The sequence below is a fragment of the Coregonus clupeaformis genome, chromosome 25 (assembly GCF_020615455.1).
Source record: "Coregonus clupeaformis isolate EN_2021a chromosome 25, ASM2061545v1, whole genome shotgun sequence".
NCBI lineage: Eukaryota > Metazoa > Chordata > Actinopteri > Salmoniformes > Salmonidae > Coregonus > Coregonus clupeaformis.
In genome coordinates, this window is record NC_059216.1 from 16,828,145 (window position 1) to 16,854,180 (window position 26,036).

General features: G+C 42.3%; 2 protein-coding genes across 2 annotated transcripts in view; both read left to right on the forward strand.

Annotated features, from left to right (window-relative positions):
* Positions 1–23,559, forward strand: part of LOC121539166 (connector enhancer of kinase suppressor of ras 3-like) — a 78,965-nt gene extending 55,406 nt beyond the window's left edge. Inside the window, exons 14-25 of the mRNA XM_041847469.2 lie at positions 2,469–2,506; positions 4,189–4,231; positions 13,991–14,044; positions 15,595–15,634; positions 16,251–16,420; positions 16,879–16,952; positions 17,124–17,195; positions 17,296–17,357; positions 17,498–17,622; positions 18,099–18,453; positions 21,971–22,161; positions 22,365–23,559. Coding sequence (XP_041703403.2) covers positions 2,469–2,506; positions 4,189–4,231; positions 13,991–14,044; positions 15,595–15,634; positions 16,251–16,420; positions 16,879–16,952; positions 17,124–17,195; positions 17,296–17,357; positions 17,498–17,622; positions 18,099–18,453; positions 21,971–22,161; positions 22,365–22,571 — 1,431 coding nt within the window. The 3' untranslated portion in view covers positions 22,572–23,559. The remainder of the gene's footprint in view (positions 1–2,468; positions 2,507–4,188; positions 4,232–13,990; positions 14,045–15,594; positions 15,635–16,250; positions 16,421–16,878; positions 16,953–17,123; positions 17,196–17,295; positions 17,358–17,497; positions 17,623–18,098; positions 18,454–21,970; positions 22,162–22,364) is intronic.
* Positions 23,560–23,781: 222 nt separating this feature from the next.
* LOC121539162 (SR-related and CTD-associated factor 8) overlaps positions 23,782–26,036 on the forward strand; it is a 52,081-nt gene continuing 49,826 nt past the window's right edge. The window contains exon 1 of the mRNA XM_041847460.2: positions 23,782–23,918. Coding sequence (XP_041703394.2) covers positions 23,889–23,918 — 30 coding nt within the window. The 5' untranslated portion in view covers positions 23,782–23,888. The remainder of the gene's footprint in view (positions 23,919–26,036) is intronic.

Here is a 26,036-nt window from a genome sequence, read left to right on the forward strand (position 1 = left end):
TGAAAACCTTCTCCAGATTGCTCAGGACCTCAGACTGGGGCGAAGGTTTACCTTCCAACAGGACAACGACCCTAGGCACACAACCAATACAACGCAGGAGTGGCTTCGGTACAAGTCTCTGAATGTCCTTGAGTGGCCCAGCCAGAGCCCAGACTTGAACCTGATCAAACATCTCTGGAGAGACCTGATAATAGCTGTGTAGTGATGCTCCCAATCCAACCTGACAGAGCTTGAGAGGATCTGTAGAGAAGAATGGGAGAAACTCCCTAAATACAGGTGTGCCAAGCTTGTAGCGTCCTACCCAAGAAGACTCAAGGCTGTAATCGCTGCCAAAGGTGTTTCAACAAAGTACTGAGTAAAGGGTCTGAATACTTATGTAAATGTGATATTTCCGTTTTCTTTTTTTTAACTGAAATGTCTAAAAACCTGTTTTTGCTTTGTCATTTTGGGGTATTGTGTGTAGATTGATGAGGGGGGAAAAAACAATTTAATCAATTTTAGAATAAGGCTGTAACATAACAAAATGTGGAAAAAGTCAAGGGGTCTGTATACTTTCCGAATGCACTGTATATCATCATGTTATCTTTGAGATACTCCCTGCAAAAGGGTTTGATTTCATTAGATTTTATTTCCAACGGTGTGTTATTATTTGAGAAACAAAGAAAAAAGGGTTTCCAGGTTTCTACTGTACTTATATTTCTGTTTATTTATTTTCATGTCAGGCCCTTGTTACCATTCTGTTAAATTACACACTGCCAATGGTGGCCTCTTTAAAAGCTATGCATATAGGAACTCTTTACTGTCACAGATTGATGCTGCATTGGCGGGTGACAAAATACTGTTTCAACATCACCAGCAATAATTTTCTCTGGGTTCAAAGCTATGCACTCTTCTCTGTCCTGCCTGGTTCTGGAGGCTGTAGACACACTGCTCTGTGATCACCCTGCTCAAAGGATGCTCACAGCTGCTTGTCTACAATCAGCCTTGGGAACAAAGATGTGTAGGTTAGGCCTCTGGAGTCACTGGCCAGACAGCCTTCTGTAATCAGTACAGATAGCCTAGTGAGACTCTATGGATAGCTTATAACAAGCGTTACAACACCAGAGTTTAACTGACAATATTATTAAATACCACGAGATGTCAAGAAATGTAAAAAATACAATTGTACCTTTTTGTAACATTTTGATAGTATATTATTAAAGGTGCAGTTGATTCCAGTTCTCATTTGTTTTGTCATTATTTGTATTTTTGCTGAAGAACTAGATTAAACATATTGTTATATTTGTTGGTGACCTGTCCAAAATCTTCACACCAACCATTTGCATGCAAGGTGTTTGAATTGTTACTTTCAGTGGCTATTCACCCTGGAGGGGCACTTCAGGGGCTTAAACCTGTTATGACTTGGCCTAATTTGCTTTGACCTTTGAGAATGAACTCTACTTCTGTTTTTTTAAGCATGTGGTGAAACTAGATAGCCAAGCTAAAGTTACCTTCTCTCTCTCTTTCTGCCATGCTTCTGCAACTGCCTTGTTTCAAACTTAAATTGACCCTAAGTTCTAATTAGGGAGAGGGAAGCATATGTCTTATTGGACTGTCAAGATATTATATTGCTTAAAATATGCTCTTTTAACCTCTGTACGCCTTTTCACCTACATCTGAATTGCACTCGTGACTCATTTTATTTTCTTTGTTACATTTTATCAAAAAAGCTGGCAGACCAATTTGGCTTTTGAAAATCATAACACTAGACAAGAAGAACAACATGACTTTGGCACATTTCTACATTAATCTCACTACCTTTCTCCCCCTCTCCCTTTTCCCTGCATGATTATACCGGTTGTCTGGGTGCCCCCTGTCACTGTTTGTTTTAGTCTCTCTTTGTCCTAGCCTTCTGTGCCCTAGCCTGCCTAGCTATGGCAACCTGCGGCCCTTACTCATCTGTTTGTAGTGGAAAAAAATACAGCCTGCTCTTTGCTTCTCCCTGCGCTGTTTGCACACTTCTAACAAAAACCACAGCCGTGCATTATGTTGATGTGAAAAGGGAAAGATGTTATGTATGTTGACAGATTTGTATTTTGACAGATCTTCTTTCTATTCACCATTTTCTTCACAGGAGAAAATGTTAGTGTGTTGATTGACATGCTCTCTACTTTTTCTTTGATACATGTTAAGCTTTGGAAGCGAATCAGCGATTGTGCCACTTAACACATTAGTAAATCAACACTTATAAATTAGCCACTTAGATATATGTTCTTAAAACATCAAGGATTTTTAGGTTACTGTAGAGCAGGTCTTGCCTCCAATGCCTTTCAACGGTCTGGGCAAGACAGACCAGTGTAGTCTCTAACCAACAACTGCCACAAGGCCAGAAGATCCAGAGAAAGTGACTCAGAAGGCCAATAACTGTTGACCAGTGCTGTCTGGGTAGTGAATGAGTTAACTTCGTTCTTTGTGTCCGTCACTCACAGGTGTCTGACTGGCGCTCCAGCAGTGGCTTCAGCAACAGGTGGGTGGTCACATTACATCACTCATTTGACTCATAGTCAACCATAACTCTCATAACATAACCCATTCTCAATTACAACCCATTCTCAATTACATGTGTGTTGTACTGTAAGCATGTGAAGTATGAGGTCAGATAGGACAAATACCCCTGATATTTGGTGTCATCTCACTTATGGAGCCCCCAGTCAGTCAGGGAGTAGTGGCATGTTTTTAACCAAGCCAGGACCAATGTAAAAAAGTATGTGGTAGAAAACTAACCTCAGCCTCATCATGGTGTCAGAGGACCAGACAGACTACTGGGATACGACATGCTAGACCACAGACAGGTAGTGTTACAACCTCAAGGCATGACATTATTTGAATGATTAAGACCCAGAAGGAATAGGCCAGATCCTTCTGTGTGGAAATAGAGGGCTCTGAATGTGGATAGTTCTTATTTTACGGATTTGGGTTTAATCTTTGAAGACATCGGATTCCCCTTATTGAAATTAAATTAACCTCACTTCGATGACATCCTACAAGAGGAATCATAAATGATGACAGTGTTATAACAAAACATGATTTTCCAAACAAACTATAAATACTGTAGCTGCTCCAACCCACTGACTGACGATGGTGGAAGGAACAATCCCCCTGTCTGTTTGGTAGAGCCTCCATGGCCTTTCATTGGGCGGCCTGAGGGAGTGACTGCACTAATTAACACTGGGATTGATGACTAATCCCAACACACTCACACAACCCAAACTGCTATATTAAGACCCCCTCCTCATTCTCTGCCTGTTTGTCACCCTCATGATGAGTGCCCACATATTAAGACTCATATCCGTCATAAATCCTAAATGCATAGATTTCAGATCACACTGTTACACGATAGAGTAGGCAATGGAGCGATTATTTGCATGTACATTCATGTAACGGCAGAAATACTTGATTATGAATATTCAATAACAAGTTTAGGACACTCAAAAGTATCTAGCTAATCCACGTACACACACCTAGTGAATTATTTTCCACTTTCTAAAAATCAGAGGGCACATCCACAGAAGTATTAGCTGTAGGACTACTGATCATAAATCTCACCATCATGTCTCAGACATCTTAAACCAACCTTCTGAAACCATAGTAGAAATTCTGGATTTACTGACACTGGGGGTAGAGATGTAAGGAATCAACTGACAGGGGAAAAACAAGCCGAAGACTTCATACACTGAAATTGCAGGGCGAGGCTTGTAGCTTGCTGACATAAATCTATGTATTTTGAGCACTGGGCGATAGCTATCTGTGTTCCATACTGCTGTGGCTCTTTGCCTGATAGATCACCACTGTCCTCCCGACACAGAGAGAAAAAAACCTACCCTATTACTGGCCACAATATCCATTTTGTTGCAGCAAATTATATATGAAAGTGAACTGAAATGGAGCCTAGATAAAGATAGTAAGTGCCTATGTATGAGCCAAGGATGCTCTAAGTATGTGTTGCCGATTTTCAACTTCCTGTATTTATCATCCCAAACCAAAATGGTACAGTAAGTGTCTGTGGTATGTCGAGGTTGATGCAGGGGGTAGAATTAGTGGTTTTGACAAGTCAATGTTAGCCATGTGCCGCCTGACTAATTGTCATTAGTCTAGATTCTAGATGCTTTGTTTCTAATCTTGTCTCCTTCTCTCCTCACTTCTCTCCAGATACAGCCAACCTCATATACCATCCTGGTCCTTCTCCCAAGCGGTAAGGACATCTCTGGTCTGACCGCTAATATAATCTGTTTTGTGTCCATGAACTCTATCTCCACTCCACTGGTTCAGAGTGGCTCCTGGTCTCTCTCCCCACGTCCCAATCCTCCATGATCCTGTTAATCCCACATACTGGCTGAGTGGTGATGAAAAGCCCTGGAGTACTCCTAGGATGAATGAAGCACACAGACTTAGCATTGCTTTCACAATTAAATGAACAGGAATACGGTATGGCAGAGTTCTAAATCTCTATCAATTAAAGGGTAGTTTTTGGAGAACCAGTGGTTTGGAGGAGAAGAGTTTACTGAGGTGGTTGAGCCCTGTGTTGCTCCCTTTAACCACAGTCTCCAGTGCACAGCACGGTCATGAAGAGCGAGAGCGAGAGGATGTCTCCTGCTATGGGAGGAATGTCTCTGACCTTGGCCTTTGTCCTCAACAGAGGGGAAAAACGACAGGCCTTTGAGACAATCCTATTATATCAAACACATATAAACAAGAGGCCTGGTACACACACATCAACACATGCATGAATGCACACACACACACTAAACCATTATCCATATCTTTCATGGTCTTCTTAATCATAATCGTGAGCCATTTCATTGCCAGTCAAATAATATCAGTTAATAGCTAACCATGAAAGTGGCCATTCTGGAGGCTATTATCAGCAGCGGGACATAGCCCACTGTTATGTCTCAAAATGAGCCGTAGTCGAAATTGACCTGCCACTTATTGGACATGACAGATCTGGGTATTGGATTACCTGGCTGGGGGGTATCAGAACATTCAGCAGCCAAGCCTCTGCATGGGCCCAGTTTTTCAAAAGTTATACACTACTGGTCAAAAGTTTTAGAGCACCTACTCATTCAAGGGTTTTTCTTTATTTTTACTGTTTTCTACATTGTAGAATAATAGTGAAGACATCAAAACTATGAAATGACACATATGGAATCATGTAGTAACCAAAAAAGTGTTAAACAAATCAAAATATATTTGAGATTTGAGATTCTTCAAATAGCCACCCTTTGCCTTGATGACAGCTTTGCACACTCTTAGCATTCTCTCAACCAGCTTCACCTGGAATGCTTTTCCAACAGTCTTGAAGGAGTTCCCACATATGCTGAGCAATTGTTGGCTGCTTTTCCTTCACTCTGCGGTCCGACTCATCCCAAACCATCTCAATTTGGTTGAGGTAGGGGGATTGTGGAGGCCAGGTCATCTGATGCAGCACTCTATCGCTCTCCTTTTTGGTAAAATAGCCCTTAGACAGCCTGGAGGTGTGTTGGGTCATTGTCCTGTTGAAAAACAAATTATAGTCCCACTAAGCCCAAACCAGATGGGATGGCGTATCGCTGCAGAATGCTGTGGTAGCCATGCTGGTTAAGTGTGCCTTGAATTCTAAATAAATCACAGACAGTGTCATCAGCAAAGCACCCCCACACCATAACAACTCCTCCTCCATGCTTTACGGTGGGAAATACACATGCGGAGATCATCCGTTCACCCACACCGCGTCTTACAAAGAAACGGCAGTTGGAACTAAACATCTCAAATTTGTACTCCAGACCAAAGGACACATTTCCACCGGTCTAATGTCCACTGCTCGTGTTTCTTGGCCCAAGCAAGTCTCTTCTTCTTATTGGTGTCCTTTAGTAGTGGTTTCTTTGCAGCAATTCGACCATGAAGGCCTGATTCACAAAGTCTCCTCTGAATAGTTGATGTTGAGATGTGTCTGTTACTTGAACTCTGTGAATCATTTATTTGGGCTGCAATTTCTGAGGCTGGTAACTCTAATGAACGTATCCTCTGCAGCAGAGGTAACTCTGGGTCTTCCATTCCTGTGGTGGTCCTCATGAGAGCCAGTGTCATCATAGCGCTTGATGGTTTTTGCGACTACACTTGAAGAAACTTTAAAAGTTCTTCAAATTTTCCATATTGACTGACCTTCATGTCTTAAAGTAATGATGGACTATCGTTTCTCTTTGCTTATTTGAGCTGTTCTTGCCATAATATGGAGTTGGTCTTTTACCAAATAGGGCTATCTTCTGTATATCCCCCCTACCTTGTCACAACACAACTGATTGGCTCAAACGCATTAAGAAGGAAAGAGATTCCACAAATGAACTTTTAAGAAGGCACACCTGTTAATTGAAATGCTTTCCAGGTGACTACCTCATGAAGCTGGTATATTTATATTTTTGTCATTTAGCAGACGCTCTTATCCAGAGCGACTTACAGTTAGTGAGTGCATACATTTTTCATACATACTCTGATCACCAATGCTTTTTCAATTGGCTATTCCTCTGCAAAGTTGTTCAATTGGAATTCTAACACTCACAACAAAGAACACTTTAACACCCTATCTATGGCTTTGTCTTTGGAGTCTTGTGGCCTGCTGGTCTTTGTTGCCTCAACCAAGAAGTCACCAACTCAATGGACAATGACCTTACCTGGCTTCTCTAGTGTAAGCCAGTTCTTGATGGATAGGTAAGAACGACAACCAGCAGACACTATAGATCTGGTAGAGAGAATGCCAAGAGTGTGCAAAGCTGTCATCAAGGGAAAGGGTGGCTATTTGAAGAATCTCAAATATAACATCTATTTTGATTTATTTAACACTTATTTGGTAACTACATAATTCCATATGTGTTGTTTCATAGTTTTCATGTCTTCACTATTATTCTACAATGTAGAAAATAGTAAAAATAAAGAAAAACCCTTGAATGAGTAGGTGTTGTAAAACTTTTGATCGGTAGTGTATATCTGGATTTCGCCTGTCGAATAGGATTAAATGCATAGAAATATAATTAATAGAATGGACCAATCATTTAATTGATTGGGGACTCCTGTTCTAGTCATTCTATTTCTATGCATTTAATCCTAACTGATAGGTGAAATCCAGATAGATAACATTTGAAAAACTGGGCCCTGGGGATCACTTCCCTGCCTCCTCCCTTCCTGTCATATCCCAGAAAGCCATGAGTTAATGTCAATCCCTAAGTCACACATACAGTACAGGCATACTCATCCAGTGGGGTCAGGAGGTGCTGTGTAAGGTGGAGGGTGGGGAGGGGGAGGTGCTGTGTAAGGCTGAGGGAAGGAAGGGAGGGAGGGGGAGGTGCTGTGTAAGTCATACATTTCTTTTTTTCCCTCTGTGAATATTTTCAGAAGGAGCGGGAGATCATGTACAGTTGAAGTCGGAAGTTTACATACACTTAGGTTGGAGTCATTAAAACTCGTTTTTCAACCACTCCACAAATGTCTTGTTAACAAACTATAGTTTTGGCAAGTCGGTTAGGACATCTACTTTGTGCATGACACAAGTCATTTTTCCAACTATTGTTTACAGACAGATTATTTTACTTATAATTCTCTGTATCACAATTCTAGTGGGTCAGAAGTTTACATACACTAAGTTGACTGTGCCTTTAAACAGCTTGGAAAATTCCAGAAAATGATGCCATGGCTTTAGAAGCTTCTGATAGGCTAATTTACATCATTTGAGTCAATTGGAGGTGTACCTGTGGATGTATTTTAAGGCCTACCTTCAAACTCAGTGCCTCTTTGCTTGACAACATGGGAAAATCAAAAGAAATCAGCCAAGACCTCAGAAAAAAAATTGTAGACCTCCACAAGTCTGGTTCATCCTTGGGAGCAATTTCCAAATGCCTGAAGGTACCACGTTCATCTGTACAATCAATAGTACGCAAATATAGACACCATGGGACCACTCAGCCGTCCTACCACTCAGGTAGGAGACGCGTTCTGTCTCCTAGAGATGAACATACTTTGGTGCGGAAAGTGCAAATCAATCCCAGAACAACAGCAAAGGACCTTGTGAAGATGCTGGAGGAAACGGGTACAAAAGTATCTATATCCACAGTAAAACGTGTCCTATATCGACATAACCTGAAAGGCCGCTCAGCAAGGAAGAAGCCACTGCTCCAAAACCGCCATAAAAAAGCCAGACTACAGTTTGCAACTGCACATGGGGACAAAGATCGTACTTCTTGGAGAAATGTCCTCTGGTCTAATGAAACAAATATAGAACTGTTTGGCCATAATGACCATCGTTATGTTTGGAGGAAAAAGGGGAAGCCTTGCAAGCCGAAGAACACCATCCCAACCGTGAAGCACAGGGGGGTGGCAGCATCATGCTGTGGGGGTGCTTTACTGCAGGAGGGACTGGTGCACTTCACAAAATAGATGGCATTATGAGGAAGGAAAATTATGTGGATATATTGAAGCAACATCTCAAGACATCAGTCAGGAAGTTAAAGCTTGGTCGCAAATGGGTCTTCCAAATGGACAATGACCCCAAGCATACTTCCAAAGTTGTGGCAAAATGGCTTAAGGACAACAAAGTCAAGGTATTGGAGTGGCCATCACAAAGCCCTGACCTCAATCCTATAGGAAATGTGTGGGCAGAACTGAAAAAGCGTGTGCGAGCAAGGAGGCCTACAAACCTGACTCAGTTACACCAGCTCTGTCAGGAGGAATGGGCCAAAATTCACCCAACTTATTGTGGGAAGCTTGTGGAAGGCTACCCGAAATGTCTGACCCAAGTTAAACAATTTAAAGGCAATGCTACCAAATACTAATTGAGTGTATGTAAACTTCCGACTTCAAATCAAATTTTATTGGTCACATGCGCCGAATACAACAGGTGCAGACATTACAGTGAAATGCTTACTTACAGCCCTTAACCAACAGTGCATTTATTTTTAACAAAAAAAGTAAAAATAAAACAACAACAACAAAAAGTGTTGAGAAAAAAAAGAGCAGAAGTAAAATAAAGTGACAGTAGGGAGGCTATATATACAGGGGGGTACCGTTGCAGAGTCAATGTGCGGGGGCACCGGCTAGTTGAGGTAGTTGAGGTAATATGTACATGTGGGTAGAGTTAAAGTGACTATGCATAAATACTTAACAGAGTAGCAGCAGCGTAAAAAGGATGGGGTGGGGGGCAGTGCAAATAGTCCGGGTAGCCATGATTAGCTGTTCAGGAGTCTTATGGCTTGGGGGTAGAAGCTGTTGAGAAGTCTTTTGGACCTAGACTTGGCACTCCGGTACCGCTTGCCGTGCGGTAGCAGAGAGAACAGTCTATGACTAGGGTGGCTGGAGTCTTTGACAATTTTGAGGGCCTTCCTCTGACACCGCCTGGTATAGAGGTCCTGGATGGCAGGAAGCTTTGCCCCAGTGATGTACTGGGCCGTACGCACTACCCTCTGTAGTGCCTTGCGGTCGGAGGCCAAGCAGTTGCCATACCAGGCGGTGATGCAACCAGTCAGGATGCTCTCGATGGTGCAGCTGTAGAATTTTTTGAGGATCTGAGGACCCATGCCAAATCTTTTTAGTCTCCTGAGGGGGAATAGGCTTTGTCGTGCCCTCTTCACGACTGTCTTGGTGTGTTTGGACCATGATAGTTCGTTGGTGATGTGGACACCAAGGAACTTGAAGCTCTCAACCTGTTCCACTACAGCCCCGTCGATGAGAATGGGGGCGTGCTCAGTCCTCTTTTTTTTCCTGTAGTCCACAATCATCTCCTTTGTCTTGGTCACGTTGAGGGAGAGGTTGTTGTCCTGGCACCACACGGCCAGATCTCTGACCTCCTCTTTGAGTGCTGTATGTAAGTGAGGGGGGATATTCATTGCTCAGCAAATTATGGACTGCTGCAGCACTCAAAGAGTTAACTCAATTTGTCCACTGTGTTTGCTGCAGAAGTTGTGCCACAATGCCAGGCAACTGGTCAATTACCTATAACAGGGTCTTACAGCGCATTGGGGCCTTCGCCAATCTCCTGTAGTCACAGCACACTGAGCAGTGTAAAGAACCTGATACCATCTCTAACCCTGCAGCCCGGGGCCCAAGCCCAGCATGAGAGACCCCGGGTAAAGAATGGACACTGTGTCTGCCAGTGAAAGCCCCTTGCTCCGGAGCAGGGCTCAGGGGATATTAGTTAAGTGCTGTGACAATTCTCAGAATGGAACATGATGGGAGATTTAGCGCACAATGGTGTGACAAATCTACATTCCCAGGAAGGCTATTGGGCTCTGACATGAGTGGCGGAGGGCTTGCCACATTTCCCCCACTGTGCTTTTTTATGTTCCAAAACATGCTCAGTGCTAAATCATTCTAATGCGACATGCTAAGACTTTTGTCCTAGAAGGAATGAGAACAATAGCAACAATCTTTCCATCCATTTGAAAAGCAATGGCCCAGTTCATTTTAATTTGGTGATGACAATGGTGTTACTTGATATGGGAGAGAGGGAGGGAGAGAACCTCTAAAATATAATAGTATATTTTGTGAAATTCATTCAATAATGAAGGCTTTAACAGACTGTAATACCAGCATGATTTTGGCAAGTGCACTTGTAATTGTTTGCACAGACTGTGGATATACTGTATAAGGTCCACAGCAAGAGTGTGACAATTCCATGAATGTCAAGTCAACAGGATTACGTATTATACACGTGTAGCCTGCTATGTCCCTATATTATGCCTGTCACTATATGGGCGCAATGGGGCATGAAAGGAGCCCCATGAGAGTTGAGGTCAGGGGGGACACGAAGAGAGAGGGGGAGGGAGGGAGCCTCTATAAAAGCTGTCTGCTCCAGGAATGTGGCTGGTTTACCCCTAGTGTCCCAGCACAGGAAGAACCCACCACATCCGATCCACAAACACTACAGCCCCAGTCAGAGCACTATCTCTTTTCACGCATGCAGACAATGTAATGGCTACAGCTTGTGCTCCCCACAGGGAGAGAAGAGGTTTGATTTTCCCTCATATTTCCTCCCAGAAAACCATAAGTGGGCCTAGAGGGGACCCTCTGCCTGTGATCTAGTATTTAGTATTTTATTAGCTGTTGCTGAAGCAGCAGCTACTCTTCCTGAGGTCCACATAAAACATTACATAATAAAGAACATCAATAGACAAGAACAGCTCAAGGACTGTAATCCATAGAAATGAATGGTAAATAATGTATTGTCTCATTTTGGAGTCACTTTTATTGTAAATAAGAATATAAAATATTTCTAAACACTTCTACATTAATGTGGATGCTACCATGATTACGGATAATCCTGAATGAATCGTAAATAATGATGAGTGAGAAAGTTACAGACACACAAATATCATACCCCAAGACATGCTGACCTATCAACATTACAATAACAGGGGAGGTTAGCATTTTTTGGGGGGTATGATATTTCTGTGTCTAACTTTCTCACTCATTCCTTCAGGGTTATCCATAATCATGGTAGCATCCACATTATTGTAGAAGTGTTTAGAAACATTTTATATTCTTTTTTACAATAACAATGAGTCCAAAATGACCGCCACATCATTCATTACCAAATTCAGCTGAGGTCTAGGGGATAATTTGTACCAAATACAATGCTTTTAGTTTTAGAGATGTTCAGGACCAGTTTATTACTAGCCACTCATTCCCAAACTGACTGCAACTCTTTGTTTAGGGTTGTAATGATTTCACTAGCTGTAATGCAAATAAAGAAAAACCCTTGAATGAGTAGGTATGTCCAAGCTTTTTACTGATACTGTACGTTTTTCCAATAACAGATTATGGTCAATAATATCAAAGGCTGCACTGAAGTCTAATAATACAGCTGCCACGATCTTCTGATGATCTGACACATTTCTTTCCCTTTTCCTAAGGCACCTCCATAGTGGTATATTTTGTGAAATTCATTCAGTAATGATGGCTTTGGTAGACTAATATCAGCATGATTATGGCAAGTGTAATTGTTTGCACAGACTAAATATATATGGGCTACAGCAAGAGTTTGTGACAATTCAATGAACGTCAAGTCAACAGGTTTGGCGTATTATACATATCCACAAGTGTAGCCTATCTACTTTACACATTTGATGCGCTAGAGGGACATCTAGTGGTTACTGGGTGACGGTGCACACACTAACTCAAATTAAGGTACATTTTGGTTTGTGTGGCTATGGGGTCTGTTAGGTTCCATCCATCGAAACCTTCAGATATTCTATGTTTGGAACCCAGTTCCCTTGAGGAAGTATCCTATTTTATTTTTTTATTTTTTTTATTTAACCTTTATTTAACCAGGTAAGCCAGTTGAGAACAAGTTCTCATTTAAAACTGCGACCTGGCCAAGATAAAGCAAAGCAGTGCAATAAAAATAACAACACAGAGTTACATATGGGGTAAAACAAAACATAAAGTCAAAAATACTACAGAAAATATATATACAGTGTGCGAATGTAGTAAGTTATGGAGGTAAGGCAATAAATAGGCCATAGTGCAAAATATTTACAATTTCGTTATAACACTGGAATGATAGATGTGCAAAAGAAGATGTGCAAATAGAGATACTGGGGTGCAAATTAGCAAAATAAATAACAATATGGGGATGAGGTAGTTGGGTGGGCTAATTTCAAAATGGCTGTGTACAGGTGCAGTGATCGGTAAGGTGCTCTGACAACTGATGCTTAAAGTTAGTGAGGGAGATAAGAGTCTCCAGCTTCAGAGATTTTTGCAGTTCGTTCCAGTCATTGGCAGCAGAGAACTGGAAGGAATGGCGGCCAAAGGGGGTGTTGGCTTTGGGGATGACCAGTGAGATATACCTGCTGGAGCACAGACTACGGGTGGGTGTTGCTATGGTGACCAGTGAGCTAAGATAAAACGGGGATTTGCCTAGCAGTGATTTATAGATGACCTGGAGCCAGTGGGTTTGGCGACGAATATGTAGTGAGGCTTTGTAGTATATGGTAGTATATGGGGCTTTGGTGACAAAACGGATGGCACTGTGATAGACTACATCCAATTTGCTGAGTAGAGTGTTGGAGGCTATTTTGTAAATGACATCGCCGAAGTCAAGGATCGGTAGGATAGTCAGTTTTACGAGGGCATGTTTGGCAGCATGAGTGAAGGAGGCTTTGTTTGCGAAATAGGAAGCCAATTCTAGATCTAACTTTTGATTGGAGATGCTTAATGTGAGTCTGGAAGGAGAGTTTACAGTCTAACCAGATACCTAGGTATTTGTAGTTGTCCACATACTCTAGGTCAGACCCGCCGAGAGTAGTGATTCTAGTCGGGTGGGCGGGTGCAAGCAGCGTTCGGTTGATGTCAATGCAAATAAAACTGTGTTTCTGCCAGTGACAATGTCAGTTTCCATGTTTGGTTTGAAGATATTATGCTGTAATGAAAAGGACTGACTACAATTTTTTATTGTCAGTTAGCAGATGCTCTTATCCAAAGCAACTTACAGGAGCAATTAGGGTTAAGTGCCTTGATCAAGGACACATTGACTGATTTTCCACCTGGTCTGCTCAGGGATTTGAACCAGCAACCTGCTGATCCAATCATGTGAAAGTTGACCTATGGGGGCAAAATGCAACTTACAGGGTTCATGCTATAAATGCACACCTATTTATCCATGATATGAGTCAGTTCCCCCTTTTTTCTGAATCCTCCTGTAGCTCAGTTGGTAGAGCATGGCGCTTGCAACGCCAGGGTTGTGGGTTCGATTCCCACGGGGGGCCAGTATGAAAAACGTATGCACTCACTAACTGTATGTCGCTCTGGATAAGACCGTCTGCTAAATGACTAAAATGTAAAATAACAAGTTGACCTTTTGACTTAAGTATTGTACTCAGTCTGTTGATTTAAAAAGGGGGTAAATAATGTTGTGTTTCTTGTTGCATCCAACCACGGTGCATGTGTATTTAAAGGTCTGTGGATAAACTAAAAAGGTCTCTCTCTGCAGGCTGCCTTCCCTATATCTCTGGCTCCCTCCATGGCAGCTGATGACTACAACCCTGTAAGTATTGGAGAGTATCTATAGGTCTCTGTCTCTAAGAACGTTTTTTTAAATGGTATTTATTCTAAGGCAGGCAGGATTCACAAATTGTGTCGGCAATTCCTTTCTCATATGATGTCATCATTAAATATATAAATAAACTTTATACACTGAACAAAAATATAAACGCAACATTGGTCCCATGTTTCAAGAGCTGAACAAAAAATTCGCTGATATTTTACATATGCACAAAAAGCTAATTTCTCTCAAATTTTGTGCACAAATTTGTTTACTTCCCTGTTAGTGAGCATTTCTCCTTTGCCAAGATAATCCATCCACCTGACAGGTGTGGCATATCAAGAAGCTGATTAAACAGCATGATCAGGTGCCCCTTGTGCTGGGGACAATAAAAGGCCACTCTAAAATGTGCAGTTTTGTCACACAACACAATGCCACATGTTTCATGTTTTGAGGGAACGTGCAATTGGCATGCTGACTGCAGGAATGTCCACCAGAGCTGTTTCGAGAGAATTGAATGTTTATTTCTCTACCATAAGCTGCATCCAACGTTGTTTTAGAGAATTTGGCAGTACGTCCAACCGGCCTCACAACCGCAGACCATGTGTATGGCGTTGTGTGGGTGAGCGGTTTGCTGATGTCAACATTGTGAACAGAGTGCCCCATGGTGGAGGTGGGGTTTTGGTATGGGCAGGCATAATCTACGGGCTACGTATACATTTGCATTTTATCGATGGCAATTTGAATGCACAGAAATACTGTGACAAGATCCTGAGGCCCATTATGAGGGCCATTTTTTTTCAGGTATCAAATCAAATTTTATTTGTCACATGCGCCAATTACAAGCAGTGTAGACCTACCGTGAAATGCTTACTTACAAACCTTAACCAACAATGCAGTTTTAGGAAAATAGAGTTAAGAAAATATTTACTAAATAAAATAATGTTTAGAAAAGTAACACAATAAAATAACAAGGCTATATACAGGGGGTACCGGTACGGAGTCAATGTGCGGGGGTACAGGTTAGTCGAGATAATTCGGGTAATTTGTACATGTAGGTAGGGGTAAAGTGACAATGCATATCTGTATTCCCAGTCATGTGAAATCCATACATTAGGGCCAAATTTATTTATTTCAATTGACTGATTTCCTCATTGGAACTGTAACTCAGTAAAATCTTTGAAATTGTTGCATGATGCGTTTACATTTTTGTTCAGTATATATAAAAAATACGTTATTTGATTTCTTGTGAATACTGCATTTCGAATATCTCAGAGAGAATGAGAAAGAGAGAATGAAAACACTAGAGAGACAGAAGAGGATGTTAGAGAGCGAGAGAATTAAACACAAGATGGCAACAAATGATTATGTTTGAGAGAGACAGAGAGCGAGAGCGATATATGTGACACTGGTGGTGTGAAACAGGATGTTACAGATATACTATAGTTGAGGTTATTGGGTGAGGGACTGTCTGATCGAGCACTACCTTCAACCACCAATCTCCTGAACTACTTACTATCTGACCTCTTACTACCTTTCTTCTGTTCTCTAAGGTTTCCCTGAGACAGAAGTCCAGGAGGAAGACTCGAGGAGGTAAGTTGTTATCCAGGCCTGATTCTGCTTCTTGCTGTCTGTGCCCTCAACTGTAATTTGGCCCCTTGATGTGGGCGTGTGTGAAGTGACAGGATGATTAGTGTGTGTGTGTGGAGGGTTGTGTTGAAGATGCCTTAAGACAAGGCTCAGCAAGAGAGCCCAGTATTATTAGCCTTCTGTTCATGGGCAGTTACTGTATGCTGAGCAGTCTGTGCTTCATTGTGTGTGATATACATCCTTTGGAAGACCTTTTTGACTACTTTCTGTCTGACAACTTACATGTGACACAGGTAGGCTGAAAGTGGTTAAAATAGATTCTGAATTTGCTGTACTTGGAACACTGTCGCTTTAATACAGTATCAGCAGGTGAACCTTACACCGCATACATCTCTTTAACAAATCTGTTGCGTTAAGTAGGATGTTCAATTTGGAGTCATTGCTCTCATAAATATGTAAATATGATTTGTACCTTGCTGAAGATAATTTATTAGATCAATCAAAGTGTCTTATTAAAATGCCTGCATGGCAATACATTGAAATGGAGGGTTAATTGTTGCATCCAACCACGGTACATTAATTCAGGAACTATTTCCTCTGTGTGTGTTTCTGTGTTCAGGCAATGTGACAATGAGCAGACGGAGGGTCTCTGTTAAAGAGCTGGGGGAATCTGACCACCAGGGCTGGCTCAACAGGAAGAAGGAAGGAAAGGGCTTCCTGGGCTTCAAATGGAAGAAGTACTGGTTTGTGCTGAAGAATACTTCCCTGTACTGGTACACTAATCCGCTGGTGAGTAACGCTCACACTTAGCCCGCTACGCTGAGTCATCCTGTCATTGCCACAGCTGCCTGCTGCCTCTTGTCACTGCTGGAAATTAGTCCGTCTTACATGGCGTTTCCTGAAGCTGGAAGTGTCCGTTTCTTCTACAGAGACTGATGTGATCTACATGACTTACTGGCATGATGGAGGAATTAATAAAGCCTATGTTTACCATGTGTCCAAACAAATTTGAGGGAACTAGAAATTGAGAAAAGGTGGCGGGTGTTTCAAGTTTGAATGTCAAGTGCACAAGTACAGTGAAATGCCTTTTTTTGCAAGCTCTGAACTCAACAATGCGTAAATCAATATCAAGAATTGAAGGTGTTATGAATTAGGTGATGGTGCTTGGAATAGTGTTTATGTTTTCATTGCTTTGAAAGGGGATTCCCTTTAATGCTAAGCATCTGTCAATCCTGTCTTATTTTTAGGCAGAGAAAGCAGAGGGATACATTAACCTGACTGACTTCATGATCGACAGAGCACTGGAGTGCAAGAAAAAATTGTAAGTAACTTGTTTCTTATTTTACTAAATCACTGTTGGTTTAAAAATGGTCAATGAATCTATTCCAGGTAATCAATGACCATTTACTGACACTTTTTCAATCTGAGCAGAGTGTGAATGATTGAACACAAAGTGAGAAAATGAATGTTCACCTCTCTCTGTCTCTTGCAGTGCCATCAAAGCATGTCACCCGCAAGTCATGATGTTTTACTTTGCAGCTGATACCTACGAGGAGATGAACATGTAAGTCACATGAAAAGAGTGTCATGTAAGTCATGTTAAGAGTGTCATCATAGAAACACAGTGAGGAATGTGACCGTCTCTCTCGGTTTGTCTTTTGCAGATGGTTGAATAAGCTTGGGCTCGCTTCAGTCCAATATGAACCAGCAGAGAGCAACACTGCTGGTAAGTTTTCATGTTGATCAGTCAGAATGATTTATCAGTTGTGGTCCATTCCACCAAATGACTTATTCTGTTCTTTACTACTATTGCCTCAGTATCACTGCTGATTGTTTGTCAAGCATTTTGACTCTGTATGTGTCCAGAGTGCTACAGCGAGGCAAGTGATCACGAGGAGGCTGAGATGATGGAGGCTCCCCCTCCTCCATACTCAGAGCAGATGAGCCAGGACTCTGTGGATGTGGGTGGTCCACCTGGCAGTGGACATCAGGTCAGTAGGCACTGGGCAGTTGAGGAAGCTCTGGTAATTAAGGCTAGGAGTTTTTCCTAACCGTGTGACCTGACCAAGAAAAACTTTGGGCCCTAGTTACACTGTGTTGCATTGAGCGTTAAAGTGGCACTCCAGTCTTTTCACCTCATTTAACACCTGATTTACTTAACAAAAGGCACATCTCAATAGCTAGTCCAGATATGTCATGACATGGCACAAGTGGGGCCTTTCCTCTTTTGTTCTCTATTGTTCCTCAAGCAAGGGGGAGGCTGATGACATCACGTATTCCCATCAGACCAACTCCTTGAATGCCCTACTCCTTAAAGTTTGCAGTTGTCTAAAACATATGCTTAAAACATATTTTTTTTTGCCTTTAGTGCGTGTGCTTTACTGTATTTATACTTGGGATATCGCTTTTCAACAGTAAAAGTTCAAAAATCCTGTTGAACAACATCCTTAATGTTCATGTCTCTCAGGATAGCCTCCCTCCCCCCTACTCCTTCCCCCCTCCCAGCGAGACCAATGGATCCTTCTCCTCACCTGTCAGCACGATGACATCACAGAGTTCCGTGTCCTCTCTGGCCAAGCATCGTCAGTCCTGGCTGGACCTGGTCTCGCAGGCCTCTCCTGTTGCCGGGGAAACGGTGGTGTGCTCTGTGCAGGTCCACACACATCGGCCCCCACAGCATCAGGAGAACGAGGAGCCCCTACAGCACCACCAGGAGGCTTCATCCTACCAGGACCCCCCAGGGAGCACAGCCAGGGAGGAGGACTTTAACCCCAGGGAGCAGACAGAGGAGGTGGCTGTGCTAGGAATAGGGACAGAAGATGGTGAGAAGGCTTCTTTAGCTGTTTTTTTTTCTCTGAACAATTGTTGACTTAAATAAGGGGAACATATTACTTAATTAATTGAGAAGGAAAATTCACCCATCTCACAAATTCTGTGATATTAAGGAAAAGTGAGAGCAGTAGTTGTGCACTTTGGATGCCTTTTGTTCTTATGTGATCAGACCTGTGGATAGGAGATGTGCAAGTAGAACACATTTCCTGTTGCCTCTGGTTGTGTAATGTTACAGCGTTGGTCTTTGGCAGCACATTAGAGCTTGACAGTAAAAATACACTACATGACCAAAAGTATGTGGACACCTGCTCGTCGAACATCTCATTCCAAAATCATAGGCATTAATATGGAGTTGGTCCCCCCTTTGCTGCTATAACAGCCTCCACTCTTCTGGGAAGGCTTTCCACTAGATGCTGCAGGGACTTGCTTCCATTCAGCCACAAGAGCATTAATAAGGTCGGGCACTGATGTTGGGCGATTAGGCCTGGTTCAACGTAGGGGTTCCAATTCATCCCAAAGGTGTTCGATGGGGTTGAGGTCAGGGCTCTGTGCAGGCCAGTCAAGTTCTTCCACACTGATTTCAACAAAGCATTTCTGTATGGACCTCACTTTGTGCACGTTGGCATTGTCATGCTGAAACAGGAAAGGGCCTTCCCCAAACTGTTGCCACAAAGTTGGAAGCACAGAATTGTCTAGTATGTACAGTGGGGAAAAAGAGTATTTAGTCAGCCACCAATTGTGCAAGTTCTCCCACTTAAAAAGATGAGAGAGGCCTGTAATTTTCATCATAGGTACACGTCAACTATGACAGACAAAATGAGGAAAAAAAATCCAGAAAATCACATTGTAGGATTTTTTATGAATTTATTTGCAAATTATGGTGGAAAATAAGTATTTGGTCAATAACAAAAGTTTCTCAATACTTTGTTATATACCCTTTGTTGGCAATGACACAGGTCAAACGTTTTCTGTAAGTCTTCACAAGGTTTTCACACACTGTTACTGGTATTTTGGCCCATTCCTCCATGCAGATCTCCTCTAGAGCAGTGATGTTTTGGGTCTGTCGCTGGGCAACACGGACTTTCAACTCCCTCCAAAGATTTTCTATGGGGTTGAGATCTGGAGACTGGCTAGGCCACTCCAGGACCTTGAAATGCTTCTTACGAAGCCACTCCTTCGTTGCCCGGGCGGTGTGTTTGGGATCATTGTCATGCTGAAAGACCCAGCCATGTTTCATCTTCAATGCCCTTGCTGATGGAAGGAGGTTTTCACTCAATCTCACGATACATGGCCCCATTCATTCTTTCCTTTACACGGATCAGTCGTCCTGGTCCCTTTGCAGAAAAACAGCCCCAAAGCATGATGTTTCCACCCCCCATGCTTCACAGTAGGTATGGTGTTCTTTGGATGCAACTCAGCATTCTTTGTCCTCCAAACACGACGAGTTGAGTTTTTACCAAAAAGTTCTATTTTGGTTTCATCTGACCATATGACATTCTCCCAATCCTCTTCTGGATCATCCAAATGCACTCTAGCAAACTTCAGACGGGCCTGGACATGTACTGGCTTAAGCAGGGGGACACGTCTGGCACTGCAGGATTTGAGTCCCTGGCGGCGTAGTGTGTTACTGATGGTGGGCTTTGTTACTTTGGTCCCAGCTCTCTGCAGGTCATTCACTAGGTCCCCCCGTGTGGTTCTGGGATTTTTGCTCACCGTTCTTGTGATCATTTTGACCCCACGTGGTGAGATCTTGCGTGCAGCCCCAGATCGAGGGAGATTATCAGTGGTCTTGTATGTCTTCCATTTCCTAATAATTGCTCCCACAGTTGATTTCTTCAAACCAAGCTGCTTACCTATTGCAGATTCAGTCTTCCCAGCCTGGTGCAGGTCTACAATTTTGTTTCTGGTGTCCTTTGACAGCTCTTTGGTCTTGGCCATAGTGGAGTTTGGAGTGTGACTGTTTGAGGTTGTGGACAGGTGTATTTTATACTGATAACAAGTTCAAACAGGTGCCATTAATACAGGTAACGAGTGGAGGACAGAGGAGCCTCTTAAAGAAGAAGTTACAGGTCTGTGAGAGCCAGAAATCTTGCTTGTTTGTAGGTGACCAAATACTTATTTTCCACCATAATTTGCAAATAAATTCATTAAAAATCCTACAATGTGATTTTCTGGAATAATTTTTCTCATTTTGTCTGTCATAGTTGACGTGTACCTATGATGAAAATTACAGGCCTCTCATCTTTTTAAGTGGGAGAACTTGCACAATTGGTGGCTGACTAAATACTTTTTTTCCCCACTGTAATTGTATGCTGTAGCGTTAAGATTTCCCTTCACTGAAACTAAGGGGCCCGAACCATGAAAAACAACCCCAGACCATTATTCCTCCTCCACCATACTTTACAGCTGGCACTATGCATTTGAGCAGGTAGCGTTCTCCTGGCATCCACCAAGCCCAGATTTGTCCGTCGGACTGCCAGATGGTGAAGTGTGATTCATCATTCCAGAGAACGCGTTTCCACTGCTCCAGAATCCAATGGCAGCGAGCTTTACACCACTCCAGCCGACGCTTGGCATTGTGCATGGTGAACTTAGGCTTGTGTGTGGCTGCTCGGCCATGGAAACCCATTTAATGAAGCTCCTGACGAACAGTTATTGTGCTGACGTTGCTTCCAGAGGCAGTTTGGAACTCAGTGGTGAGTGTTGCAACCGAGGACTATTTTTACGCGCTATGCGCTTCAGCACTCTGCAGCCCCGTTCTGTGTGCTTGTGTGGCCTACCACTTCTCGGCTGAGCCGTTGTTGCTCCTAGACGTTTCCACTTCACAATAACAGAATACATTTGACGAACTGACTTGTTGGAAAGGTGGCGGCAAGTGCTGGTTAAGTGTTATGGGGGGATCGAGGTGAGGAGGAGGATTATTTAAAATACTGTTTGGAGAGGTAGGGCTTCAGATGTTTTCGGAAGATGGGCAGGGACTCTGCTGTCCTAGCTTCAGGAGAAAGCTGGTTCCACCATTGGGGTGCCAGGACAGAGAAGAGCTTGGACTGGGCTGAGTGGGAGCTGCCCTCCCGTATGGGTGAGAGGGCCAAGAGACCTGAGGTGTCAGAACGGAGTGCTCGGGTTGGGGTGTATGATTTGAGCATAGCCTGAAGGTAGGGAGGGGTAGTTCCTCTTGCTGTTCCGTAGGTAAGCACCATGGTCTTGTAGTGGATGCGAGCTTCGACTGGAAGCCTCCTGTGCTAAGAATACAGTACATTTTCTAATGACTGTCAATTAACCAGTTGGAAAAAAAGATTAACCGAAGCAGTTATAGTCAACACTATTTAAATCCTGTCAATGAGCTTTAAATCACTCAATGTTCTGTTTAACCATTTTTGAGTAAGGAAATTGACCTCAAACTTCATCCTACTTTATCATTAGGGATTTTTGTTTAGTAGTAAATATATAAATATTTTTCTGCTGAAATATAAAGTTCCTAAGGTCCATTGTGTATTGTTCTTGCAGTGAACCATGAAGCCACATCTGACGAGATGGAGAGACTGTACATCCACCTCAAGCAGGCCAGCCTCTCTCCCATAGGAGACCGCAAACCATCCACCAAGAGGGACTTCAGAGCCTCCTTTATAAAGCGATGCAAAAACCAGGACATTAACGAGAAACTGCATCTCATCAGGACCCTCAACAGCACGTTAAAGGTACATTCGCCAACTTGACTAGAATTATTGTATGCTTTTGTTTTTATCCGTTTATCACCACATATGTGGCAGTATCAAATTGATGTCCTTGTTTTCTGTACAAATTGTATGTGCTGTTTATGCGTCATTTTGAATAGTATTACAAGTATTGAGACCCTTGAGCATAGTTACACTCTCTGTCTCTCTCTTCCCGTTTGACTCAGGCTAAGGAGGCAGACCTGTTGACCATCGAGCAGGTGCTGTCAGACCCTGACCTCACCTCGCCCAGATTCAGGGAATGGAAAGAGGCCAACACTCCTTTGCTCCAGGAGATCTGTCTCAAGCATGTACACCAGGTGGCAGCACGGGTAGAGCCCTCCGCAGCAGCAGCCAATGCCATCGCTGGCCGCTTTGTGGAGACCAGTTTATAAGGGAGTAGGATGAAGTTGCCCCTAAACATTGATCTAATGTCAGTTTTGAGTTTCTCCTACTAATGCTTATGGTTAGGATTTGGGATGGATGAGCTGATTGTGGACCTGTGCCTAAGGGCAACTTTTACTCAGACTGTTTATAAGACTCACTGCCATTACTGTCTACCCATAACCCAGTAGCACTAATAGTTGTACTTAGGCAGCGTTTTTATCAAACTACATACATTAGGAAGCAGCTCATGTGTTGACTCTCCACTAAGTGGACTCATGATAAGAAGAAAGTGTGTATTTTTTTAAAAGTTCTTAAATGGAGTTGGTGCAAACATTTGATTTATTGGATTAAATTATATGGTTTTATATTGTTAATATTGTTGTAATTGATCTTTTTATGTTTAGATGTAACAATTTACTGTTTTTATTCTGTTGTGATGTGTACAGTATTTGTGTTCGCTTGTATTTGTGGCATTTTAAGTAGTGAGTGATGGAACATTGGGTACATATGTCCATCTCTCTGAAAACGAATTTCCAAGTGTTTATTTTGCAACATGATCAGTAGCCCGTAGGACAAGGTTTTATTTTCTAATAGTTTTACAAACAGTGCCACAGACATGCACTAGTACTGCCTTGAAATGCATGTAAGCTTTTGAGCTGAACTTTTGTGACCTAGACTGTTATCTTGGTTACATCAGGATCATGATACTTTTGTGGGTTTGCCTAGATACAGCAATGTTGAATTATAAAATGTATGTGATAGGTGTTACATTCAGATCCTAATACTTTTATGGAGATGTTGTTATGCAATCATAACATTTTGTGCCAGCAACTATTAATCGTTAATTGTAATTTAGATGATTTAGCTGTGTGGTAAATATTTTAAGTTGTTTTAGCATTGTAAATAAAATAATTGTACATAAGTGTAAGGTGTGTACAGTTCTATTCTCTTTTCATTGGTAAATTATCATGAAGTGCCTGTAAGAGTAATAAAGCGTTTAAATGCTCTGTGTTATAAATATGTTTTAATCTCTGTATTTTCTTCCTCTGACACAGAGTATGCTTTTTCGAATAAACCATCGGGGTGTTATAGCATTTATTTGGCCACGAGTCGTCGCCAATTACTTTCAATTGTCTACTGGACCTGCGATGCCAGTGTGTGCCACTTGGGTTCGCTGGTTTCTGTTCGTATTGGATTTCATTGAGGTTGTGCGCCATATTGGCAATCTCCTCCATCTCACCAAACTAGAGCATGTATGCATCAAGCCGGTTGTTGAGAACAATATAAACATTTTACAGCTTACAACGAACCCCAAATACAAGACCATGGAGGCAGTCAAAGCATTCAACGGCGAGGTTTGTAAGATTTCTCCCCCATTTCAATGGAAATGACTGTTAGCGAATTGTATGATTGACGTCAAGCAGAAAATGGGGAGAAGGGCAACTAGACACAAGGCCGCATACTTTCAGTAGACACGGTTTAGCTTCGCCCATGAATATTGACCACCCATTTAGTATTTTTACGTGTAAGCGCTGCTATCTCGTCATTTGGTCATAAATAACAGCTAAATTCAGCGAACTGTAGCTAGGTACAGTAGCGAACTTACTACTGTACTGTTAGCCACATTGCAATCTGGCATTGCGCTAAGAATGTTTAGCTAACGTTAGCTATCTGGCGTGATAGCTAATTTAGCCAGCTAGGCTAACTCAAACAGCTTAAAAATCACTACCTACAACCCTTGTATACTACCCTATCCTATTTAGTTAACTAGTTAGATTATTAGCTGTCACATTCAACTGTAAAGGTTTGCTGGCGAGCTAACTAACAATGTTAGCCAAGCAAGGCCGGGTAAAATGGCTAACGTTAGCTAGCTAGCTAATGTTATGTTTTCGCGTGGTGGACGGGTGCAATGTGTGCAGTTAGCTAGTAAATTATGCAGTAAACCAATTATTGACTTTGTATTACTAGGTACCTCAAATATATCTAGTAAGTTAGCAAATATATTTAGTTCCAAACGTATTTTGCCTGGACATCGCGCCAGCGCCTTGCCAGCTTGCGCACTCGATTCAGTCATCATTCGTCTGACTGGTATACAGTCATTAGATGGGACTTGTGAACCAAAAGTCCCAATTTAAAATTTTCCTCATACTTCTTATTCTTCTGCACGCTACTCCTCGTACACCATTTAAGTTAGAAACAACATTCAAACTTTAAAATGTGCAGACTGGTCTGGAATAGTGTGCTTACATACAACTTTTTGATATTATTTAGACTTAAACTATATATATTTTTGTCTTTATCCATCTTCATTCACTTTAATGGGACGTTTTTCAACATTCTAAACGCTCCCCATTGTGACATAATCACTTCCAACATTCACTGTAAACAATAACTTTTGACTCATCAGCTTTGACCACTTTGCAATCAATTTAAACAAAAAGTAAGAGCATATGAAATCTTCCTCTACTTCTCTGCTATTCAAATCTGAAATAATAACAGTGCTCCATAATGACAAAGCAAAAACAGGTTTTTAGACATTTTTGTAGTTAGTGTTATCAGTGATCCATGGGACATCCCTAACCATAACCCTTACCTAACCCTAACCATTTTAAATTTAAACTTCAATCGGGTAGGGACCTCCCAAGAATCCCGGATAGGACCAATAAGTGCCATCGTTGGAACTGAATAAAATATCACAAAACTATGCGTGTATGCCTAATTGGTAGGATTTGTTAGGCCCAAGTACCAAGCAAAACACTGACTGGACTGAACCGGGGTTCAGTGAACCTACAGTGCATTCGGAAAGTATTCAGACCCCTTGACTTTTTCCACATTTTGTTAAGTTACAGCCTTATTCTAAAATGGATTACATCGTTTTTCCCCCTGATCAATCTACACACAATACCCCATAATGACAAAGCAAACACAGGTTTTTAGACATTTTTACAAATGTATAAAAAACTACATTTACATAATTATTCAGACCCTTTACTCAGTACTTTGTTGAAGCGCCTTTGGCAGCGTTACAGCCTCAAGTCTTGTTGGGTATGATGCTACAAGCTTGGCGCACCTGTATTTGGGGAGGTTCTCCCATTCTTCTTTGTAGTTCCTCTCAAGCTCTGTCAGGTTGGATGGGGGGGCGTCGCTGCACAGCTATTTTCAGGTGTCTCCAGAGATGTTAGATCGGGTTCAAGTCCGGGCTCTGGCTGGGCAACTCAAGAGCATTCAGAGACTTGTCCCGAAGCCACTCCTGCGTTGTCTTGGCTGTGTGCTTAGGGTCGTTGTCCTGTTGGAAGGTGAACATTCGCACCAGTCTGAGGTCCTGAGCGCTATAAGGCAGGTTTTCATCAAGGATCTCTCTGTACTTTGCTCCGTTCATCTTTCCCTCAATTCTGACTAGTCTCCCAGTCCCTGCTGCTGAAAAACATCCCCACAGCATGATGATGCTGCCACCACCATGCTTCACCGTAGGG